Below are 24865 nucleotides of genomic sequence, written 5' to 3'. Positions count from 1 at the left end.
AAGAGTTTGTTTGTTTGAACGCGCTAATTTCTGGAACTACTGGTCCGATTTCCAAAATTCATTCAGTGTTAGATAGCCCATTTATTGAGGAAGGCTATAGGCTATATAACATAATAAAACACGCTAAGACCAATACAAGCGGAGCATCAATAAAGAATGTTTCAAAATCGGATTTTTTCCCTTTTGAGAGCTTCCGCTGCGTGCGCTGTAGAAACGGTTAAAATTTCGCTAAAATAATTTAGGACAAAATTGTTTCCCTTTAAAAGATCTAAAAAAAATTATTCGATGGCATATGTCTATATGTTAAGGTTGACTCACTATAACGTTTTTTACTAAAATAAAGCATTATTTGTGAACTATTCCACGCGGACGAAGTCGCGGGCAAAAGCTAGTTTTATTTAAGCCTAGGCCTCTGATAAAAAACTATTCATCCTACAGTTTAGCCAAATAGCCAAATATCCACCCATGTCCACCCCATGTCGCGATTTGGTCTGTTAATAATAAATAATATTGAATAGGTATGTACTTTTTTTTAACATTGTTTAGTATACGTATCATGGATCGAAATGGCATGCGTGCTGACAAAAAACACAGTCTGCCACTAATACTGCAAAAAGAATCATAAGCCGTAGGGTCAACTACTGCCACTGTCAAAGTCCATATGCTTGGTAACCCCTCAACATCAAGTGTCCGGTATCTGCCTTTCAAGGCAAATGAACCCTATCCATTTTCAAATGTACAAATTGAACGAAGCAGTATACGAGTTATCGATTTTAAAACACTTTATTCTATTAATACAACCACCATTGGAGGGGACATATTGATTTTCTTGTTCAAAGGAAAACTGAATTTATAATATTAATGTATTCTACACAATGGTATGTAGCTAAATTCCGACATCGATTTTTATTTTGTACTCGCAATCGAGTCTCGCGAGCTGGTAAGTAAGTACATGGTTTAATAACGTACAGAGTGCCACATAAATAATTGTTTCGTATTATTGCGATTAAGTTATTAGGTCAAATAAGTAGGCAATCTAAATAGAATCTTAATGTACAAAGTATAAGGTAATGCTACGATCTTTTCAAAGGCTGATCCAGGGGGGTGGTCATGGGGGTCATGACCCCCCCCCCTGAGCTGCTTCTAAGACTTAGGTGAACCACTAATTGAACATAATGATTTTATTTATATATTTTGTCACCATACAGATTTTATGTAACTACATACCTTCAATATTTAATTAATTTAATGTAATATAATAACTTTGTATGATGGCGGAATGAACGCATCGAAAATTTGACTATGTGACCCCCTCCTGGCGCCAAAGCTGGATCCGCCCTTGGATCTTTTACACAACTTTTATTATATTCGATTACCCACAAAGTACTAATGCAGAAAATATTTATGGATTGCATCCTTCTCGTTTATAATACTCAGAAATTCAATAAGGAAAAAAAAGCCACGAGGATACTGAATGTATTACACAAAAAAACAATACAAGAAGGACATGTCTCAACCGAATGATTCACAACGACAGATATGTTATCTGTAATAAAAACATATTTTGGTAGTGAGATAAAAGCATTTCAATATTTTATGATAAAAAAAAACTTTCTGTTTACTTTCACCAATTTCTGCAGCGCCTTTTTTTTCGGGCTGAGGGTCGAACCTCCTACTAGGTTCCTGCTTCTAGGGGGGGCGCGCGGGGTATGTGGGCTGATCAACGACTGCGAACCGCAAGCCCAAGAATGTTTTTAGGAGCCTACCCACTAAACGACTCCCCTGCACTTTTCCCCCAAGCGTCCTCTCAGAGGTCAGAACCCGGATAAGGTAAGGGGGTTACCGCGGCCAACACTTCAACCAGACAGCGCAGTTCACCCCAAGGACGCCCGGCCGACGGAGCCTTCGAGGCAAATCGAAGGCTCTGAAAAACGTCAGCCGTCTCGGTGCGGCACCCCGTCGGGCCGCCCAGACAGTGCCGCTGGTGTCCCGGAATACCCCGCTGAACCAGAACCAGCCTGCCGGGTCGGGACGCGATACACCGCCAACCGGTTGCTCTTTTTATTTCTCCTTGGCAGGGCGTTAGGGTGCTGGTAGCGCGCCGCGCAGCCTCAGCCCCCTCAAGTCGCCCCGTGACCTTCGCCGGGGGGACTGTCTCCTCCGGACCACGGCTCGACAGCGACGGATCGGTGCAGAAAGGAAAGAGCTCTCCCCATCTCGTCCCGCCGCCCGGCGCCGCCTCCTTCTGCGAGATGGTGGACTCACAGAAGGCGGTTTCGAATAAGTTGTGGTTTTAATTGTCTTCTTATTGTGTCGGTCCGTTCCACTTTTGTTAAGTCAAAGGAGAAACAAACACTTATTCGCATTTTAATATTATGAACAACGCAGGTTATATCAGAGTCACAATATATAAGACATGATTTACATTTATTTCATAAATTAACGGTTTTCTATTATATGGTTGCATATCATGAGTGAATCCGAAACCCCGTCCGCGGGATGTTGGAGTAGCCCCTTAAGCTACCAACGAGGAGGTGGGGGAAAAAATAAAAAATATCTGAAATTCTTGAAATTGAGAAATTAAATTGTAATACTTAGGTTCACTCGTAATAAATTCAAATGCTAACTAAAATAATTGTTCTAGTTAAAATATAATGTCTCGTTTTAACTGTAATTAAATTTGCATATCCAAATACTTCTAAAGTTTGCTTTGAACGGCATGGGTAATTAAGAGTCTTAAAGAATTCATTGTTGAAATAGTTTATGCAAAATTAAATAACATCATATTAACAAGACCTTTTATGCTTATTTTACGAATAATATTGTGATAAGGTATACGCTTGTCAATACGTTACTTTGAGGGAGGAAAAACAAACTTTATATATATAAGACCGTGTTAAATAGTCACACCCGTCCAACATGTTCGTCTATAAAATAATAATAATAAAAAATCATGGTGTTATCCACACAAATGAGAAAAAAAAAATACTAAATCAATCGTTCTCAAATCTCTCTATACATATTTATCTCTCGAGGTCATGGAAAGGTTTCTGCGTCTTTCTATTTGCTCAAAATTAATTGCACAAAGTTATGAAATACAATATCTGGCTATCCTTGCACAATAAAATTCAAGATTAACATTTAAATCTTTATTCAGCATGAAACTTTTCCACAATATTTTTATGAGTCCTTGTTTTAGATTTTGGACGAGCAAAAACTTTTATATATTCATGCATCATACGATTCGAATCGGCGCGGCGGCGTCGCGAATTTAAAGTGTCTAAAAACTGTAATATTTAAAACGAATATCTTTCGGAACTAATTGGTAAGTGTTATCTTATACCTTTAAACGAGCAATTCTTGTATATATATACCTAGTCAGGTCATAAATTCTGTCACATGTTTAATGTAAAATAACTGAAACAAGTTTATTCATTATGTAACCATTCATATACCAAAATGAACTTAACAAAACATAGATTCTTATGACACTAAAGTTTATTCAAAATGACCTCCGTGATTTTGAATACAGGCCTTCAATCTGCGCGGCCAGTCGTCTATCGCAGCACGAACGTCCACACGGATTTCCTCCCGGATTAGGAGGAGGAATCTCACACCCCCGATTACTCTCTTTAGACAACCCATACCCTGGGCCAGGAAGGTCAAGTACCTGGGCGTTACCCTGGATGCATCGATGACATTCCGCCCGCATATAAAATCAGTCCGTGACCGTGCCGCGTTTATTCTCGGTAGACTCTACCCCATGCTCTGTAAGCGGAGTAAAATGTCCCTTCGGAACAAGGTGACACTTTACAAAACTTGCATAAGGCCCGTCATGACTTACGCGAGTGTGGTGTTCGCTCACGCGGCCCGCACACACATAGACACCCTCCAATCCCTACAATCCCGCTTTTGCAGGTTAGCTGTCGGGGCTCCGTGGTTCGTGAGGAACGTTGACCTACACGACGACCTGGGCCTCGAATCAATTCGGAAATACATGAAGTCAGCGTCGGAACGATACTTCGATAAGGCTATGCGTCATGATAATCGCCTTATCGTTGCCGCCGCTGACTACTCCCCGAATCCTGATCATGCAGGAGCCAGTCACCGTCGACGCCCTAGACACGTCCTTACGGATCCATCAGATCCAATAACCTTTGCATTAGATGCCTTCAGCTCTAATACTAGGGGCAGGCTTAGGGACCCCGGTAACCGTACTCGTCGAACTCGACAAAGAGGGCGACGTGCAACCTAACCCATGCATCAGCCCGCTGAGTTTCTCGCCGGATCTTCTCAGCGGGTCGCGATTCCGATCCGGTAGTAGATTCATTCGCGAAACAATTGCTCTTGAGTTGTTAGGTCTCCTTCGGAGGCGCTCGGGCAGTTGTTAGCAAATCCCACCCCTCTTGGCTGAGCCTTTGCTCGCCCACCTGTCCTGGTGAAACTGGAAAGGCCTTCGGGCCACCAGTAAACTTTCAATCATAAAAAAAAAAAAAAAAAGCACGAACGAGGTCCATGTCAATATCGGCGGCTGCTTTAATCAAGGATGTCTTGAGTGACTCCAAATTGGGATGAGGCTTTGAGCACGCCTTTTCCTCCAAGTGTTGCCATATCTTGTAATCTAACGGATTCAAATCTGGACTGGAGGAGGGCCAGTCTTCGTGCCGGATGAAGTCGATTTCACGCGCCGCCAGCCAGTCTTGTGTGCTCTTCGCTCTATGAGCTGGCGCCGAATCTCATTGGAATACCCAGTGCCTGTTATTGAACATGGTATGAGAAACAGGTTCCACAAGGTTCGTCAGGACTGTATTTTGATACACAACTGCATTCGTTTTTACACCTTTCTCACAAAAATGTACCTCTGTTAAGCCCCAATAAGAAACTCCCAACCATACCATGAGCGAGGATGCAAAATGACCTCGTTGGACACGCGGAATACGGTTGCTCGCTTCTTCACTACTGTGTGCGTACACCTTATCATTTTGTTTGTTGTAGCTCTCTTCTACGGTAAAATTTTTTTCATCCGAAAAAAGAATTTCCCGATATTTTTTTCCCGCGTACCGCTTCAACAAAGCGCGGCATCTCTTCAGTCTCAGGTCCATTAGACGAGCATTCAAACGATGTCTTGTTTTTCTTCGATATGCCCGAAGCCCTAAGTCTTCATTTAACACCCTTTTCACCGTGGTTCTGCTTAACCCCATCTGAAGGGCCAACAGTTTCTGCTTACGTTTGGGATTTCTTTGAATTCGCGCCTTCACAGCTTTTATCACTGCTGGAGTCCTAACAGATCGAGGGCGACCACTTCTTGACCTGTCATCTGCACTAGAGTCTTCATTGTATCGTTTGATGGTACGATAAACGAATCTTTTGGTTATATTCAAATTTTTCAGTATGTTAAAAATTTGAATTGGCGCGTAACCGCAACGATGCAACGCAATAACTGCAACACGGTCTTCTTTCAGCATCCACTCCATATTTAAAAATTATTAAAAATTCTAAAAGTATACATTTTTATTTTCATGAACAATTCGAAATTTGAATTCAATAAACTTTTTTATGGCCAGCATTCTAAAAGAAAAGTTTTTACTCTGTGACAATACTTATGACCTGACTAGGTATAATCTGAATCTCGGAAGCGGCTCCAACGATTGTCATAAAATTTAGTATACACGGGATTTCGGGGGCGATAAATCGATCTAGCTACGATTTATTTTCAGAAAATGTTGTTTTATTCGTGTTTTCAATAATCAACTTTATCGATAATCAACTTTATGACTATTCCCGACATCTATTGGCGAATAATAATACTATTTTTCTTAATTGAAGGCAACTAACCCCTTTAAAAACACAACAAGACGGCGTTATCAAAAAAAAAAAACCGAGCGAAGCTCGGTCATCGTCTAGTAAAATACTTATATGAAAAATATCACTTTTATTTTCTTCTAGACAATTTTATCGACAGAAGTATATAATATTTCAGTGATTGATTCATTAAAAAATTTGTTTTTTGAAACGATTACTCGTGGCCCGAGGGTCCGTCCAGTTTCATCAGCTCAGGTAAGCGAGCACAGGCTCAGTCAGAAGGGGTGGGATTTGCTAACAGCTACCCGAGCACGTCCGAAGGAGACCTAACAGCTCGAGGGCAGCTGCTTAGCGTAAGCATCTACTACTGGATCGGAATGGCGACCCGCTGAGAAGATCCGATGAGAAACTCAACGGGTTGATGTCATGGACTTAGGTTTTACGTACATTACTTTTTTTGTAATTACTTCTTTTGCTTTTTTATTTAACATTACATTCCAGTACGGTTACCAGGGTTGCAATGCCCACTCCTAGTTCTAGAGTTACAAGCATCTAATAGTAGTGTTAACAGCCGATCTGTTAACACTACTATTGAATCTGTAAGGACTATTTATTAGAAAAAGCAGGTACGCAATATATGTATATGTAGGTATTTCACCTTCTCTTGTGTGGCAACTCTATACGCATGCGGAATATTCTCCACAAAATCTCCGTCAATCAGAAAACATAAAAAATTGCGATCAATTTATTCATGACGTCGCAATATACAAAGCCGTCACCTTACACACAATTTACAGCTTAGTCACTTATACAATATGGTACTTTCTTTATATTACTGTTTTTGAGCAGACAAGACCACTGCCTACTTAATATTAAGTATTTACTGGAGCACAAGGACATTATAACGGGAAAACCGACCGCCAAGTTGAGATATGATGTAGATGTATGTCATAAGTAACATATCCCATCCTAAAATCACTTAACCTCCAAAGCGCGATGCCGACGCCAACGACTTATTAGCGTCGAAATTGAATAAAATGTTGGTACCTATCTATTTATGGGAACTCATAATATTCCCTTCCACCGTTATCGAAAAGTATGTCGTCGTCATGAATACTAAACCAGTTTTCATATATGTATATATAATTGTGGGTAAATTAAATTTGCGTCTAAGCTGTATATGGCAATTGTATTTATTATTATTTTTGTTACCTAATATTTTTATAGAAAGGCTTTATTTTGAATAGAAAATAAATGCTACCTTATTAAAAAGAAAGACCACGCTTAGATAATACGCAATAAGGCATTGTAATTTGGATGCCTAGACAGACAATCTTTTGCCTACTTATCCTAGTAACCTCGAAGGGTTATACCAGGTTCAACGAGCGTGTAGGCGAGCTCACGGGACTCAGCCTGGCGAATTTGCTAACACTACCCTAGCAAGAGCGGTGCTTCGCAGAATCTACCATCGCATCGGAATCTCGACCCACTGAGAATATCCGACGGGATGTCAGTAGACTGTGTCTGAGGGTTGAAAGACACTTTAGTATTTATAGTTAATCTAATCATTTAAATCGAAAACGAGACAGTAAACAAATCAACACAAACAAAACATCAAGAAGGAGAGTCAAAGGAATATCCGACGTCAAATCACGAATAGCGTTCTAAATTCCAAAACGAACAAATCTTAATGAGTACCTAAAATGTTGATCGAATTGCTTCTGTATACAGCCAATAAACACAAAAAAACGTAACGCGTAAATAGGCAATGCATTCGGTCTAGGATACATGTCTTATGAAAGAGAACTGGTTTATACACGTACTGTTTTTTTTTTTTTAAATTGAAATTCAACCAATTTTGTAACCAAAATCGATTATCAGCATATGGATATCAAAATTTAATGGGTACTAAAATCCAATATTCTGCGGTAGTTCGGTTTTATACGATAATATTTTTTTATCAATGTCTCCTAGTTGTTGTATCTTAGGATAAAGAGCTTTAAACAATTCACTTAATTAGATTTTCCGTCTCGAAAATATTAACATTACATTAAAACACTACAACTAGAAAAAAAAGGACAAAGATAGATGTGAGTATTTGCAGTCATAAAATTTAAAGGTTCCAAATATTCAAATTAAAATAAAGGTTTTTAGAAGTCATATTTCTAGAATAATTCGTAGCGAGTTGAGCAGTTAATACGTCTAGCCAATCTAAATTGAACTACTTTATACAAGATAGCGAAGGTTTGTCATGAAAACTTACTTTTTTGCACACACCGCTTTTAACCTCAATGCGCATTATTTCGTAACTAGTTTGAAAAACTTGATACAACTTATTTACTTTAAATTACATAGAGGAGTGAAAGACTACGTGTATAAGCGACATTTTGCTTAATACGCGATATTTATCTATGTAAAGGTGCGTTTTATACGGTATTATTATTAACAATTCGATGATTTTTTAATTTAATTTCAATTCAGTTTACACCATGCTCGAAACTCCAAATTTATAGTCCATACTCCCAAAATAGTTGAAGAAGAGTTTAACATTTTAGTTTGTAATTGCATAGATAAAAATCATTTAGAGATCATGCAACGCAGTAGGCGACAACTTAATGGTGGCATTACTGACGTCCACGGGCTACTGCATCGTCGCTCATCTGCCTACAAAGGCAATAAAAAAAAAACGAATACTAAAAAAAGTTTTAATTTAAAAATATAAATTGGTTGTAGCTGTTTAACAATATTTCTTAGCTTACCTATTTGACAAAGACTCGAGACGGGGGCTCGGTACTTGGCCGGTACGCCGCTTTCGGGACCGACACGTAGGATCTGTAACTCCTCAGCTGAATCCGCAACTAACGCCTCCAATTCCAGCAGCCGCTCGATCGATAGCTCCTGTACGGATTTACGGATAATTTTTATTTTTGATTGATCATCTTCAATTGTTCTAGTACATTCCGCAAATAATCCTTTATTTGCGTGTAGATTAGATTACGAGCATTAAAACAAAAATTTTAATCTTGTTACTCCAAAACGTTGTGCATCAGTGATTCCGAGAATGCTATAATAAAAATTTAAAAACACCGGACTCAGTGCAAAAGAATTTAAATGGCATAGAGTATTCAAGTTAGCACAGAATAGAATTACAGCAGCATATTTTAAGACAGACATATTTTAAACAATAAAATGACTGAAGAAGACAGACAGATACATTTATTTTACAAACCGCATTGCAATTACGAAGTCAAACCGGTTTGAATTCTCGCAATACGACGGAGATTACGCGATTTTTTTATCATTAGCATAGATGGGCAGACAAGCTCACGGCCCTTCCGATGTCAAACGGTAATCGGAACCAAAAGACATTACAACTTAACGTCGCTGCCAACCTTGGGATATTGGGCCGACTCGGATATTAATTCTCAGTCAGGAGATAATCAACCCTTCAGACTGGAACGCCTGATTGCTATTTGGCAAAATAACGGAATACAAATCGCAATAGCATTCATATTAGAATTAGGAGGATAAAAAAAGAAGTTAGGTTTTTTTTCTTATTTTTTTTATTGCCCTTGTAGGCAGACGAGCACACGGCCCACCTGATGGTGAGTGGTTACCGTCGCCCATGGACTTCAGCAATGCCAGGGGCAGAGCCAAGCCGCTGCCTACCGCTTAAGATAGTGAGTGGTTACCGTCGCCCATGGACTTCAGCAATGCCAGAGGCAGAGCCAAGCCGCTGCCTACCGCTTAATACTCTCCACAAGCCTCGTTTGAAGAAGGACATGTCATAGCGCTCGGGAAACACCGTGGAGGGGAGCTCATTCCATAGCCGGATGGTACGTGGCAAAAAAGATCTCTGGAAATGCACTGTGGATGACCGCAGTGGCTCCAGGTAGTATGGATGAACTCTACTCCGGTGGCGGGCGGTGCGATGGTAAAAACGAGATGCCGGTATCATCTCGAACAATTCCTCAGAGCACTCCCCTAGGTAAGAAAATAAGGTGGGAATACAACTATAGATAAATGATGAGTGAATAGTATGAATAACATATGAATGAATGAGGCATATGATAACTTAGGGCTATTTAACAATTTGAACTTCGAATAGGCTATTATAACGCAAATATAAAACAAGCACTAACCGTCACGTTTGACAAACAAGCCCAACGAAACCAGATCGATAGGCGAGCAATAAACAAAGAAATCTGTTTTGCGGCGCGTCATTGGAAAAGTTATTTATAGTTGCGAGCAGTTTTAATTAATTTCGTCCAACATCGCTTTATTGGATTCTGATCGATTGGGTGATGTGTTCATTGTATAAGATTTATTGAGGATATGCCTAATTCAAACACTAATTGTAAACGAGTTGTGGTATGAAAAAAGTAAGGCAAGTTGTGTCACTAAGTTGTCCACTTTAATAATTTAATAATCGCTAGCGAAAGACAAGACTATGTGAATGTGAAGTATTTGAGATATCAGTGCTATACAGTTTTAAAAGGAAAAAAAACTTAGGCTCTGTTTTACTATCTTTTGTACCATGTTTTGCTGGCTTTTCTTTGATTAACTTAAGAACTTATGTTAACTTATCGGTAACGCATTTACGTTGTAGATGTCTATGGGCTCCAGTAACCACTTAACACACCAAGTGGGCTGCGAGCTCATCCACCCATCTAAGCAATAAAAAAAGGATATAGGACCTTTAATTTAAGTCAATGTATAGATTTGAGAGGAATAATATGTTTTCTCTTGTATCAGTGGATCTATAATTTCCATCTTAGTAGCATTCTATCCTTCACGATCGCTGTATAGGAACCATAACCCATTATTCTCATTACTATTCAATTCTAAGGAGACGGAAAATCGTGGGCCTAAAATGTAATAACTTGGAATGTAGTCTAAAAAATTTGTCATATTTTTTTATATAAGAATATAAAAAATCACCTCAATCCTCTTTCTGGGACAGGAGAAAAATGAAAAAGTTAGTTTTTGTCGGTATAACGGTGTGATCGATTTAATTAATCGATTACAGGATTATAAAAAGAAAAACATTGCACTAGGTAATTAATGCAAAGTAATTAAATGAGCGATTTATACTTGTTGTATACAAGTGCGGTATACACCGGATTTAATTGCGATTATATACATAAATGAAGAAAAAGTATATTATTATTTAGCAAAGTAATATGATTATCGATTTCAAATCGATTAAAATCGATTGTATTCTTGATGACAGCTTTGACAGAAAGCTGACATGACGTTTGTTCATAGATTATACAATTATTTTTTGGCGCTTGTTGGTTTTTTCTGCTCTACTCGTTTTGTATCTTCGACGCATTTTGAGTGTGTATCTATCGGGCTGTTTTTATATTTTCAACGATCACTGCTTTATTATTACGGATTCCAACTCTGCCAGCCTTGTACGACAATTGCTTCTACACTGGACACCGAAGATCGCTCACACGTTTGACTTGAAATTGTTGCATTGGATACTGTTGAAATTATGGATCGCTGTGTGAATTGTGGGATAGCAATTCCATATTCCATAAATCATTGATATTCATTCATAATATGACATTTAAAAGATTATCCAATGGATATAATAAACATTTACTTATGCTTAAATAAGTTATTATTCAGCTCTTTTAAAGAGATTGTAACATAACCTAACTTTTACTAAATCTTTATTAACTCGGCTCTCAGATTGAGAAAACTTTAATAATTTTCAGCAAGGTACTGATAAATCTGAATCTATTAATTCATATTAGTTTCATCACGTTACATTCGGGCCCAAAAATGTATGTAATCGTTTCAGTCTCCTTTATTACGCACTATATTTCTGACATGTACTGCCGCCTTGGTGTTCGTTACGATTTCTGCCACCCGCAAGTCGATAGATCCACCTCAAGTTATAATTAATTGTAAACACCGCTTTGTACAAATGAAGGTCGCGACAAAACATAGGTACTATTAGAGCTGCGTATAAGTAAAATATAACCTGAGCCAGTGTCCGATCGATCAATTTGTGATTCACATGTAGATTAAAAACATTTGATTCTTACTTTTTGTAGCAAAGGTATATTTGCACAGGACTACGGGTATTGCCAGCCGTGAAAAAGAAAATGCGTTTAATATTCACGTTTCACGATATTTTAATTTACTAAAATCACAAGTGCCTAAAAATTATATCCATGACTCCATTTTTGGGTTTCAAAAATTTTTTAATTTATTATACTATTATATAAAACATTATACAATTAAACGACTTTGAGTTCTATGGTTCTAGCAGTTTTTGGATCGCAAATGTTTTGTACACATTATCGAAGGGAATCTCTTGAGTGGCTTTTTGTCCTGAAAGTGGGGCGGATATCCCTTTGAAGAGCTATTAAAATCGTTGAGTCGGAACCTTTCATTTAAAATTGAAACTTTTACTCTAGGGTCCTATCGTAGCATTCATTAACAGCACACCACTCTTACTGTCATATTAACACAAATAAAATCACATTTAACGACTATTTTTATCATTTTATAACTTCCAATGCTTGTTTTTACATGTTTCGGGGTAACAGGAAGCTATTTTTTATTAAAGTAGACGGTGTAGGTGTTTTGTAATTACATATTTAATGTTTGACGCGCGAATTCATCTATGTTGCTCTTTTAAACACAAAAAAGACCATAATATCGAAATATGTTAGTTTGTCTTTGGGTTAAATTTTTACAATAAGAGAACCCGAGCCCTTATATAGGAAGAGTTATCAAAAAATCTCTAGTAATTTTTTAACTTTTTATTTTATTTTTATTGCTAACATAGATGGACGATCTCACAGCCCACCTGGTGTTAAGTGGTTACTGGAGCCCATAGACATCTACAACGTAAATGCGCCACACATTTTTATATATAAGGTCTAAGGTCTCTCAGTATGGTTACAACGGCTGCCCCACCCTTCAAACCGAAACGCATCACTGCTTCACGGCAGAAATAGGCAGGGTGGTAATACCTACCCGTGCGGACTCACGAGACGTCCTACCACCAGTAAGAACTCAGTAAAATATACAAGAGATTAAAACTCTAAAAGTGCTTTTAATCTTATGTAGAATGTAACCGAACGCTTAAGAAAATAAGATTTCTCAGCAAGCTTGCAATACGCTTCAATATGTGCTATGTGTTTTATCAAATTCATTTGATGACATGACGCAAAACATCACATCATAGCTATGAATAAGCTTATGAATTTTATTCTCCTCGAGATATATTCAAGGATAAATTTATACGCAGAAGGTACGTGAGAAATAATGAAATAATCTATTGACACGCTGAGATATTTGATACTGATAAATATTAAGCGAAATCAAGTTATGCTTGTATTTTCAATACTTATTAATTTTAGATCAAACGGTACCTATCAGTTTTCATGACGTGATAATTTGATTCTCCTCGTGATGTTGAAGGTCTTTGATCTTTTATAGACAGATGAAACCTTAAACCAGTTCATCAAAACAAAGTATATTTATAGTTAATTTTCAGAAGAACTGCCCGTTTATTACTAAGACTTTAAAATTCAATTTGTATCGAGCAAAAAGATGTATTTTTATTTATACATATACATAGAAGCTATTCTTCTGAAGTTTTGAAAACACATTTTTTTTCTACCTATTCTAGTAACCTTGTGGGGTTGTTCTAGATTTAGCAAACTAGTAGGTGAGCTCACGGGGCTCAAACCGGGAGTGTTGCTAGCACTGGCCCTAGCAAGATCCGTGCTTTGCAGAATCTACCACCGGATCGGAAACGCGACCCACTGAGAAGATCCGACGAGAAATTCAGTGGGGGTTAAAAAACACTAATGATGTAGCACTGATGTAACAAATACAAAACTGACCTGTACAGAGCTGCTGGGATGGGCGTCTTCTGTACCCCTCGCTGCTCGCTGTCTCTCCTCTTGCACAGCCTCCCTCTTCATGCCGCAAGCGAGACACTTCTGGTATCGGCAGTACTGGCAACGATTCCGCTGGCGTTTATCTATTATACAATTCTTGTCCTCCCGGCACGCGTATGTGAGATCCTTCCTGACTGTCCTCTTGAAGAACCCTTTGCAGCCTTCACAACTAAAACAATGGTTTGTCGTTTAGTGATTACAAAATAATGATACAGTGAGGGTTCAGTAATCTTTTTTAATTATAATATGATTCGTTTGTTAAAAAGTATTATAAAGCTAAATGACGCAACAAAGTGGACCCCCTATCTCTATTGTTGCCGTAAATTTCAACAAGCTCACGACTCTCCTGGTGATAAGCCAGAGCCAAGCCCTTGTCACGCAAATGCCGTCCCCCGCCTTGAAACACGACACCCATGTTTCTTCAATTGCAATGTAATAACTCGTTTCCTCTCACTCTGTCATAAAGCCTCACTTATTAAGCTTTAATGGACAGGGTCAGAAAATTTACGAGTATCTAAATATTAAATTTTTGCTCACAAGGAGCTTCAGATATGTTATTTTTTAAGATTAATATGTGTAAATGTTTTATACGTAAAATTAATATCGGCTATGATTTACTTATAAACACGACGGTCTATCTATCAACATCTACACGAGCTTGGAAACAATCAACCAAATGTTTGCGCTTACCAAAAAAATTTTGTATACCAAATTTAAATAAAGATACTTTTACATTGTTAAACATATTAGTCGTCGGTAAGGTATTCGAAATGTCGAAAAATATTTGAAGAAAATAATAGTTTTAATTATGTCTACGGATCCGAAAAGCCCTAAGAATCTTATACCTTTAAACAAGCAATTCTTGTATATTAATATATATGTATATAATCTGAATCTCGGAAACGGCTCCCAACGATTTTCATAAAATTTAGTATACAGGGGATTTTGGGGGCGATAAATCGATCTAGCTACGATTTATTTTGAGTAAATGTTGTTTTATTCGTGTTTTCAATAATCAACTCTTCCCGACATCTATTGGCGAATAATAATACTATTTTTCTTAATTGAGGGCAACTAACCGCTTTAAAGACACAACAAGATGGCGTTATCAAAAAAAAAACCGAGCGAAGCTCGGTCATCATCTAGTATGTTATAAATACGTAAAATTCGCATACATGTTTTATATACAAGTAATCGTAGAGATCTTAAGTTCAACATAATCAGGATACAAATTGTATATAATGACGTGATTACGTAAATCACGCGAACATTCGGTATGTTTGTTCCGCAAGACCACCGCTGCTTGATAATTTATTTTACTCTCGTCTTTTCGATTTCGCTTTTTATATTTTAATGTTCACGTTTCTTCGATATCTTTATATTGATGTTTGATGGATATAATTGGTTCGTGAAAGGTCCTTAAAACCTGATCGCCCTGTACACACTTGACTAGGCACCGTGGAGAGCGAAATGAGGACTGACGACGTGACCTGGAGTGATGTCAAGTAGAAAAGACAGGACAAGGTCAAGTGGAGACAACTTGTGAGGGCCCTGTGTACCAACGGGGTACCCTAGGATTACAACAACAACAACAACAAGAGGTCCTTGTACAATAATAGTCTACCCGGTTACATATCATAGAAAACGACCAATATCGAGCTAGTAACCACCCGTTGTAGCACCCTAAACAATCCATCTGGTTTCTCAAGAGTCACACAAAACGCTTAGTTTATTTTTCAGTAGGCAGCACCTTGTCTTTGCTATGCACTGCTGATGGCCTATGATCAACGCTGACCACTCACCGCCAGGCGATGCTATCGATAATCCATCCGTTCCAAACGTTCATTTGAAGGGTATTGATGACCCTTATTCTATAAACTCAGTTGACACTTGGCTGTGTAAATGTTTGTCATTCATTCTGTACAAATAAAAATACGCTACAATAATATGCTCTCCGAATTGATAGCCACGTTCTTCTTTATACCTTGAATTCGATTAGAAGGCGTACACAAAATCTTCGTTTAACGATTGCTGATCGATTTCACGAGAATTTTCTATCGGCTTTGTAGTTCGTTACTGTACAACTTTATTAACAATACATTGACTAATAAAAAATTTTGAAATGCTATCAGTCACTTAATATCACTACATAGTATAAAACAAAGTCGCTTTCTCTGTCCCTATATCTGTCTGTCCCTATGTATGCTTAAATCTTTAAAACTACGCAACGGATTTTGATGCGGTTTTTTTTAAAAGATAGAGTGATTGAAGAGGAAGGTTTATATGTATAATAACATCCATTAAATAGTGGAGAAATCAATAATAAATTACAGTTTCCGAAGCGAAGCGAGGGCGGGTCGCTAGTTTATCATAAAATCAGCAGCATATGTCAGATAATTTATTTATTAAAAAATATCCAAATTAAGTTTGAATAAACACTAAATGAGAAATAATGAGCATATTTAACATGATTACACATACCGTATACATAATTTTGTTTGTATTGTAAGTTGTCAAGGTGAAACGATTTTGCGTACCGAGAAAACCTTTAACAAATAATTATAAAAAACTTTTTATTTATGAGTTACTTATCAACACATATCGGAATACACTAGGATGAAAAAGTCTTTCAGCTGAATCGAAACCTTAATTAATTGTCTCGTAAAATATCTACGAGCACTTTTTCACGCGACGGTATCAAACCAGACGATCGGTGATTCCAATGTTAATTGAATGAAGTTATTCATATTGATTCAAGTCATCCTCGTCAAAAACGATAATGAGTCCTTTTTGTATTACGCCGTCCAATATTGTTTTGAAGCCTCCATGTACTGCGTAGTAAAATTTTTGTCCATGAATCACTCGAACGGAGACATCTGACGCAAGCCCTAAATCTTACTCACTTTGGTTTTAAATCATTCGGGTTTCTGTCGAAGGCTCATTAAAACTTCCAGGACCTACATTAATACTGATTGAATTCAGATTAGCCATTAACGTTATTATTAATTGAAAGATCGATCAAAACCAAACTATAATAGTTATCGTCAATAATATCAAATTAAGTTATAATTTACTATCCGAAGTGCGAGTTTATTTGAAATTTTCTTTAGGGCCATATTAAACATTTTATGATATTTCCAGCGGGTATCATTCGCGCTATTGTATTAATAAATTCCAACTGTTAAAAAAACCAATAATAAATATTATTGTATTATTAATACAGATCAAGGTAATTTCAATGAAAAAGTCAAAAACACAACTCCATTCAATTTAATTCAATGTTTAGCCTTTGTAGCCACAAAGCATAAAAACATTTACATTAAAAGTTAACGATTTTATTATAATAAACTTCCAGGACAAATATAGCGGAACGCAAAATTAATATGTCCTGGAGAAATTATTGTCGTACGTACTGACCACAAACATTTTTGGCAAATACTAGGTATGAGAAAAGTTTAGATTATTTTTTAAGCTGCTTTCGTTTTATTGCGAAACCTTTAACCGAGTTTTCAATTTTAATTTGCATTTAGCTTTTGTTTAAATTTTTGCCTTCACCGGTTTGTCTTATTAGTCGTGTTGAGTGTGAACTATTTACTACAAATAAACTGAGAATTTCAGATCTAAACGTCATTCTAGTTTCTAGGGCTGTTACCTTAATTGGGAGGGCTAGAGAAATTAGGCAGGCATACCAACATATGGGCCCAAACATGACTAGTAACAAAATCTGTCGTGTACATAACACGGACTTTAGCTTCTGAAGTAAGAACGAAGCTCCAAGAAGTTCGAGGGGTATGCACAATAACTTCGATTCGAACACCGGTGCATCGCTAGATACGAGTGCACCGAACGTCTTATCCTTTAGGCCACGACGACTTCAAACGTGATAATTTATAATTTTATAAATACATTATTAGGTCATTAGAGAATCGGGAACACCTATTAAAGCTATTCATAGAAAAAACTGTGAGATAAAAATAGATACAGACGTTATGAACCTATCTCTACCTATGTATCACGTCTTCGTACGTCGGGCCAAAAACAAGTTTATGTTGTATACGTGTTGTCGTAAAGTGTTTACACGAAGCGAAGATAATATGATATGTTTTTTGGCGTTTTACGTGAAATAACACAACGTTTGAATTTTTTTGATACAAAATTTTAAATGTTTCTGTGAAGCAAGTACGCTCTGTTGTATTTTGCGCCAGCAGCAGTGACAGTAAAATTGTGTTCACATTTTTCCACATCTAAAAGTGGCTCAAAATAGTTGAGCATAATAATGTGTGTGTGTGCGTTTGTGTGTTTCGTTCCCTTTACCAAAAAAATCTCAATACATCGACGTATTATAAAATATTTCTAAAAAAAATTACATACCATAATCATTCAAACTGCTACCCATAAACATATCGTTACTGTTTCCAGATCTTAGTAAATTAAGAACATAATCGGTTCTTCCTAGCAACGAAACATAAATGCAATTTGTCTATATACACACTAACAAGATTTTTTTGCTATTATCGTTCACTACAAAACGAGGAAGCTAAAACCAACAACACGTTTCATCATTTAATATATAGACAAGAGCATAATGCCATTTTTTGAATTTAAGATATGAAAAAAAAAAAAACATGAACCTTTAAGTACCTGCTTTCGGACTTGCGCCTGACAAATCAGTATTAAAAAATTCTCAAGGCCAAAAAAACTCTTCAATGACATATACAGGCGACGGTGATCGATAGAATTGCAAATGATCTAGATTAGATCCATATAAAATATATATAGTATTAGTATATTATCACATCACCTGAGAAGAATTTAGGTCTTCTGAATAGTTAGTTTACACATATTTTAACAGGTTAACCACGGATAAAACAATTAAATAGGACTTTTTGGTGGGAACGCGAGGAGTGAAGTTGTGTGATATGTTTTATTTTGTCTATTTAGTGTTTCTTCAGGTTTAAATGTGTAATAACGGTGGTTTATTAACTGTTTAAAATCTGTGAAAGTGCCCAAATGTGGGAAAATGAAACAAAGCCGTTGGACGAAGCTTCTTGAGTTCCCTCAAAAAGTCCACTGAAAAAATCTCAGTAAACGACCACCATTTTACTGAGATTATATTTCATCCCGTATCATCCCATCTCATTTCATTTAATTTTTTTCCCGGTTGATTAATGTCTCAAATTAATCATCTTCATTTCATTTCACTCCATATTATAATTTTTCATAAAGATAAGAATATAAATTAAAATAAGACATGACCTAAAGGTCTTAGTTACCAGGTCATAAAATCCCTTTAAAAAAAAAAGTAATTAAATAGTTAAAAGAATAATGAGATGGTGTAAAATCTTTAATTTTGCGCATGCCTTGACGTAATTCTCGTTTTGCACGCGAACAATAACTGGCTTATACGATACGCTTATACGTTTATACACAAGACGTCTTCATCCAGTACACCGATTTCACCGTAGACATCGGTGTACTTAACTGTCTAGACCGGACCGTCTGAGTTTTCTTATCAACTCCGCAAATACTATTACGAAGGATCCGAGATTTCAAAACTTACTCAGCTTTTTGATCGAAAACGTGTTCATCTGCAGAAGCATTACAAAATATGTATATGTATATTCGATTCGATATTTTAATTGGCTGGCTTGTACAGAACGATATATTATGTAGTCGTTTAAAAAAAAACTAATTTTCTTCTTCAAACATTCTTTAAGATAATCTTCAATTCAAATTATACAACAATCTACGTAGATCGTATAATCATTTATTTGAATTGATATTTTATGTTTTTGAAAAGTATCAATGCTTACAAATTATTTAATTATAGTGTCACGTAATAATTACTATATACCAGAAAGATAATATGAAAAACCTTTGTATTGGGAACCTCTAGAAAATCGCATGCATTGCCTTTAAGAGCACTAGAGATTTAGTTATGTATTATTTTATAAATTCAATTATCTTCTTGCAATTTAGGAATGTAAGGTTCAAGTTTTTTTTTACAGTAAACATATATACATATACACATTATTACTCTTTTAGAACGGAAAAGTTTTATGAAAATCCATAGTCTGATAGATCAGATAGGCAAGGTCTTTGTGTGTTTTGGTTTAGAGTTTTACGTTCTGCGACTATGCCGCGGTTCGGGTCCCAAGACAGGTATATATTTTTTTTAGTAAATCCGTCCCCGAATTATGTTCACGAACGACTTCCACGGTGAAGAAACAATGTCATTTAACACATGTATGTCGGAGACGGTCATTAGTTTGGTAGCTAAACGAAATGCTGCACGATTCCCGAGAGATGGCAGCGCGATTGCGGTATCGTCGGACCTCGGCTAACTTCGTGCTACGACATAGCCTAGCTGATGGAGGCGCATAGAGGCGCCATCACACTTATCAATCAGCCTTCTTGAAGAGCGGTGCCTCCGTCCTAAGAACTGTCATTCGTTTTCGTTTGCTAACGTCAAGAGAAGATTTGTAATTTTTTTTTTTATTACTAGATGGGTGGACGAGCCCACCTGGTGTTTAGTGGTTACTGGAGCCCATAGACATATACGACGTAAATGCGCCACCCATCTTGAGATATAAGTCCTAAAGTCTCAAGTATAGTAACAACGACTGCCCCACCCTTCAAACCGAAACGCGTTACTGCTTCACGGCAGAAATAGTCAGGGCGGTGGTACCTACCCGCGCAGACTCAAAAGAGGTCCTACCACCAGTAAATTATTATTCTAAGACAACAAACGTCATTGGTGTACTCAATATTTCTCTTAGCTCGATCACTCTTTTCGCCCCTACGATGTCTGCCGATGGTTTTAAAAAATGTGGTCTTCCCCGACATGTATATGAATGTACCTACCTAAGTTAGAGTAACTATAATTGACTGTCAATCTGTATGCCTTCTGCCGCGAAGCAGTAATGCGTTCCATTTTGAAGGATGGAAGAGTCATTGTGCTATACAATTGTGACTTGAAATTTAAAATGGGCGACGGCATTCATGACGGCACTTCGGTAAACACTTCACAGCATACGGGCAGGGAGCTCTTTCACCAGTCTGAGCTGTATATCTATAAATATCTAAAGCCTCACAGATAACTGTGAATCCTGTCTATTTCCACCGCGAAGTTATTAGGTATTCCCATTTGAAGGGCACGAGATCATCTGGAAGTCGTCTATCCATTATTTACACAAAGAAAAAAATATATAAAACAGTTATCAGCAACGATCGTACCCTTGGATGTTCTCTGTAATATATTTTTTTCATGTGACGCAAATAAAATTTCCATTCGTTAACACATGCAGCGTCAACGGTAACCTTCGTGCTTTGATGTAAGTGTTTATTCACTGATGCACACAACTTAGTTGCCAATGTTTACTTATAATTCGTATTTAAATAAAAATATAATGCATTCGCTGTAATGTACCCGACACAGGAATTTGGCAAATGACTCATTCATCACTGAAACCAGTTACGTTTTACCATCGTGGACCCAAAAATGCAGAAAATAGCAAGATTTTACTCTGCATTGTGCTTGATACCTTTTTGTGACGACAGTATCATATAAGTGCTTACAGCATTAAGACCCCGATATATATTTATTAAATATTTTTTTTGTATAATATAAGGCATACCTTTTATGTAGCAAAACAATAAACATTATTATCATCACATTACTTATAAGTATTCTTTAAGATAATGATACAAAGACAAGGGACAAGTTTAACAAAAAGAAACATAAATCTGGTTACCCCGATCCAGCTTACCTGTATACTCCGTAATGTTTGCCCGAGGCTCTGTCACCACATATGGAGCATAGATGCTTTGAGCCGCTCAAGGGATGGTTAGGGGGATAATTCTTGAAGGGAGGGGGCGGCGTCGAGTCGTCTCGGAAACCGTCGAGCATCGCCGTATCTGGCTTCATTTCGGGCGGTGACATAGGCGACATAAACCCTGACTCTATGTTCAGCCCTGCAATAAAAACAACCAATCAACGCTGGAAAAATCCCGTGATCAAGATCACCGTAAGCTAAGCGAACAGTAATTCTCTAATTAAGTTCATAGGTAACGACCCCAACTTACACAGCTTAATTAAGTTTGTTTAATTTAGAGAACGATCGAGGCGTAGTACGCCTCTGAATTTGAATGTTTGCTTCGTGCCGATTAAATACGTTTTAGCTGTTTTTCATCTATCATGTTATTACTAAGATAAGAGATCATTTATGCTACATTTAACCATAATAATAGGACACGCTAAATATTGTGATATGTTAAAGAAATATAATAATGGTTTCGACTGCTTATGGCTTAAACAAGTACATATTATACATATTTCCATTAAATGTTCACGATTGACTTCCACGGTGAAGGAATAACATCGTGTAATAAAAATGAAACCCGCAAAATTGTAATTTGCGTAATTACTGGTGGTAGGACCTCTTGTGAGTCCGCGCGGGTGGGTACCACCGCCCTGCCTATTTCTGCCGTGAAGCGGTAATGCGTTTCGGTTTGAAGGATGTGGCAGCCGTTGTAACTATACTGAGACCTTAGAACTTACATCTCAAGGTGGGTGGCGCATTTACGTTGTGGATGTCTATGGGCTCCAGTAACCACTTAACACCAGGTGGGCTGTGAGCTCGTCCACCCATCTAAGCAATAAAAAATAAAAAAAACATTTATTTTCCTATTTCTATTATACAAAAATATGATATATACCATGCTTAATGAAAAGAAAGAGTGCTGGTATGACAATATTTACTTAGTTGTATTCTATTCGTCTGAAATACGCGCGAATATACTTTACTGTAGAATAAATAATTTCTCTAGGTATAGACAGTATATTTTAATAATATTCTGCCTCAGTTCTTGTATAAGTGACTAGCGACCCGCCCTCGCTTCGCTTCGGAAACATTAAAACACACATGAAAGCAAAAAAATAAAATAAAAAAAAATTAAAAAAAAGTAGCCTATGTTCATCAGGGACAATGTCGGCTTCTAATGGAAAAAGAATTTTTCAAATCGGTCCAGTAGTTTTGGAGCCTATTCGAAACAAACAAACAAACAAATCTTTCCTCTTTATAATATTATATAAGTGATGTTTAACGACATGAAAGTATTCTGTGCGTCTCTATCGATTTTGTCTAGATTATGCGGCGGAACTCTCAAACCATCTGAAACTTATTGTTACTGGCCACATTGTCCACTTGAGATTAGAAGTTTTACTTCAAGGATCTTAAAGTGCTCAAAGGAGTCCACCTAACCTTCAAACTATATAAAATGGAGTCATTTCGAATCCTCCCGATACACTCCCGGTCCTTTTAGGCATTCCAGGCACCGGTCATGGTTCTAGTCGAAAACGTAAATTTAATTTTTAAAAAATGTTTGCCGTTCGTAGCCTCTAAAACTCTAAGGTATTCGTAATATGAAAAATAATATAATGACAATAAAAACGCGAAAATTAAATAATTTCAGTAGTTTTAATTATGCCTACGACTTGTGGAAAACGAAGAAAACACAACTTCTGCCCCAATATCGTATCCCCTCTTTACGATATCCTTCCAAAAGACATTCTCCGGCCTATTAATATTATTTCTTTATTAACTTTAGTCTATTATAAACATGTAAATATTCTATGTAAATTTTTATCTGCTACATATTTATCTTTAATGTAGTTAGTCTAACATAATAATATATTTGTTTGTGCTGTACTTAAAATCACAGATTCGCGTATGGAAAAACTGATCAAATTTATTTGTATTTAATATTTTTTCTCTCTCTAAGCACCTGTCATTTTCGTGCCTATTGTGACATTGGCAAAATCAATGCCAAAGGCGTTGGAGCCAAACTCCTATATAAAAAAAGGTTAATAGTTTACTTGACTTATGTGAGATCAAACTATATAATAAATAACGTTACCATTTCAATTTTGTTCTTTGTATACGAGAATTATTTAAAATATTGCGCAACAAGTTATTCTCACCTTTCGAATGTCATTTCAATGTATGAACAGACAAAGATATGAATAATCGAATTCTTGATTATATACATCTATATATCTATATATTAATACGTAAAGCAAAAACTTTGTATCCCTTTTTACGAAAATTGCGCGGACGGAGGAGTATGAAATTTTCCACACTTATAGAGAATATAGAAGTGCACAATGCTAATATTTTTTTAAAATAATGCATAAAAGATACATTAAATCAATAAAGAAAACATTACACACACTACATACCATGTATTTGACGCACACACGCATGCATACTATTTATTGTCAAAATTTTGTTCTTGACGTCTGTTGTCAAATTGAGAATAGATTAAATATTGTTTGACTTTATTAATATTTTTTTATAGTGTAGTCTTGGCGAAATTTGTGATTATATATAGATATATATAGATTATATATAGAAGTATAAAATACAATCATAATAGTGTACAAACTTACAATTCCAATTCATTATAGTCGAATTTCGACTACTGCGGGACCTCTAATAAAAACAATTCTTTAAATTAATGTTCACTCTGGCACTCACTCTTGATGATAAAATAATAAACAAGTTTCATTTTCTAAAGCGTTCCGTTCTAGTGTAATAATCGCATTAATTTGTCTATATAGCACAATTATTTTCAAACGCAATAATTCCACATCAACTTTATAACATAGACTTACTGATTGTTATTGTCTGTTTTCGTAAGAAAATTGCCCGTATTTTAATTCTGTCAAAACAATGAGATTATATCGAAAAAGTTTATTTTTTATTTTTATTGCTTACATGTATGGACGAGCTCACAGCCCACCCGGTGTTAAGTGGTTACTGGAGCCCATAGACATCTCCAACGAAAATGCGCCACCCACCCTGAGATATAAGTTCTAAGATCTCAGTATAGTTACAACGGCTGCCCTACCCTTCAGACCGAAACGCATTACTGCTTCACGGCAGACGTCGAAAATCATGAAACATACTAGTATACGAATTTTCGGACTGTTTCCCTTTTGTTTTTAATTGCTCTATAAAAAATAATAATTGTGTTTTCTTATTAATAAGACGTCCGGTTTTGTTCGTTGCGGAACAAAAATTAAGATGCACGAGTACGTATGTTTTACTGAAGTCAATGCATAGTTGATT

The 24865-nt window shown here is 36.7% G+C and overlaps 1 protein-coding gene across 10 annotated transcripts in view; it reads right to left on the bottom strand.

Moving 5' to 3' along the window:
* Positions 1 to 24865, bottom strand: part of USP (RXR type hormone receptor) — a 54721-nt gene that overhangs the window by 12043 nt on the left and 17813 nt on the right. For all 10 annotated transcript variants that reach the window (XM_028183991.2, XM_028183987.2, XM_089727017.1 and 7 more), the window contains 3 exons: positions 21503 to 21707; positions 13677 to 13902; positions 8562 to 8700 (listed from right to left, as the gene is read on the bottom strand). In XM_028183991.2, coding sequence (XP_028039792.1) covers positions 8562 to 8700; positions 13677 to 13902; positions 21503 to 21707 — 570 coding nt within the window. The remainder of the gene's footprint in view (positions 1 to 8561; positions 8701 to 13676; positions 13903 to 21502; positions 21708 to 24865) is intronic.

Source organism: Bombyx mandarina, chromosome 04 (assembly GCF_030267445.1).
Source record: "Bombyx mandarina strain Sakado chromosome 04, ASM3026744v2".
NCBI lineage: Eukaryota > Metazoa > Arthropoda > Insecta > Lepidoptera > Bombycidae > Bombyx > Bombyx mandarina.
The sequence above is the reverse complement of the archived record's forward strand: the minus strand, read 5'-3'. Positions and strand labels throughout refer to the sequence as shown.